The 1239-nt window shown below is 46.3% G+C and overlaps 1 protein-coding gene across 1 annotated transcript; it reads right to left on the bottom strand.

Moving 5' to 3' along the window:
* Window positions 1–927, bottom strand: LOC131853339 (uncharacterized). Its single transcript, XM_059204206.1, has one exon. It carries the CDS (start codon window positions 925–927, stop codon window positions 1–3), a length of 927 nt encoding a protein of 308 aa, XP_059060189.1.
* Window positions 928–1239: the final 312 nt, after the last annotated feature.

The following is a 1239-nucleotide window of genomic DNA, read 5'->3' as shown; positions in this document are numbered from 1 at the left end:
TTACCGACTGCCCATGGAGTTTCCCGCCATTTTAAAGTCACAGGGGTGGATACAATGGCTGGCCTTATCGCCGAATTTACTGTGGTACCAGCAGATCGGGAATTTGCGGTAATTAGACTGTGACCGCGATTTTGACCGAGATCTACTGCGCGTGGTACGTCGAGATGGTCGTTGCTGGTGCTGTTGCTGAATGCCTCTATTAGTCGTCAGCGACTGCATTTGCCTACGAAGCTCCGCGACTTCCCTTCTAAGGTCACTGAGCTCCGTATTAGAGGAGGCCTGGTTGATAGAAGCTACCCTGGGCGACACTACAGTGAGGTCGTTTACCCGGTCTGCCAAATCTGCCAAGTCATCCACGTGAGTAGTGGCAGGCTGTCCCGCTAACACCGTCTGGACACCATGTGGGAGACGACTGATCCATATGGTCTTTAGGAAGTCGTCCGGAACGTCGATACCAGCCAGTCCCTTTAAATGGCGAAGAAATTGGGAGGGCTTCCGATCTCCTAGCTCCTCATGCATCAACAACTGCTTCAGTTTATTTTCGTTTGATGCCGTCAGCCTCTTGATGAGCTCAGCCTTGAGCTTGTCATATTTCTGCGTCGCGGGAGGACTTATAATAATATCCTTCACCTCTCTAGAATATTTATTGTCCAACTGGCTGATGACATAATTGAATTTTGTAGCGTCGTTGGTAATGCCGGAAATTGAAAATTGTCCCTCCACCTGAGCGAACCATATTTCCGGTTCTTCGGGCCAGAATGGTGGTACACGAACGGATACTTTATAAACCTCCGCTCCGTCGCGACTTGCACGGGAAAATTCTCGTCCGTCAATATTCTCGTCAGCAGTGACAATGGAACTGCGCTCTCCGCGTTCCTCAGCGCCATATTGCGTGCCTTCTTGTGCGTCTTGGAATTCTTTATTCATGTTTAAATACGGGGTCACCAGTTTGGGGTTTCTGATTAGTGTAGATATAAAATAAAAGTTCGACTTACGGTTGATAAATATGTATGTATATATTGTCCCAACACGTAAACACAGTTACACTTAGATAGGAAGAAAGTATATACAGTAGAAGGAGAAGAAAGTCACAAGCACAGTAAAGAAATAAGCACAGAATGAATATAAGCACTAATGAATAAGGTGATATAAATGAGAATAAGCAGAGCAATATCAATTACAGTACGGCCGATTTATCAAGCGAGTAGCGAGCGTTCCGCGTCATAGATAGTTCTCGAC

The sequence above is a fragment of the Achroia grisella genome, unplaced genomic scaffold (genome assembly GCF_030625045.1).
Source record: "Achroia grisella isolate CSIRO2021 unplaced genomic scaffold, CSIRO_AGI_Agris_v1 utg900, whole genome shotgun sequence".
NCBI lineage: Eukaryota > Metazoa > Arthropoda > Insecta > Lepidoptera > Pyralidae > Achroia > Achroia grisella.
The sequence above is the reverse complement of the archived record's forward strand: the minus strand, read 5'-3'. Positions and strand labels throughout refer to the sequence as shown.

Bases quoted from the DNA above. Each gene is read 5' to 3' on its own strand.
- LOC131853339 (XM_059204206.1), bottom strand. From the start codon at position 927: ATGAATAAAGAATTCCAAGACGCACAAGAAGGCACGCAATATGGCGCT.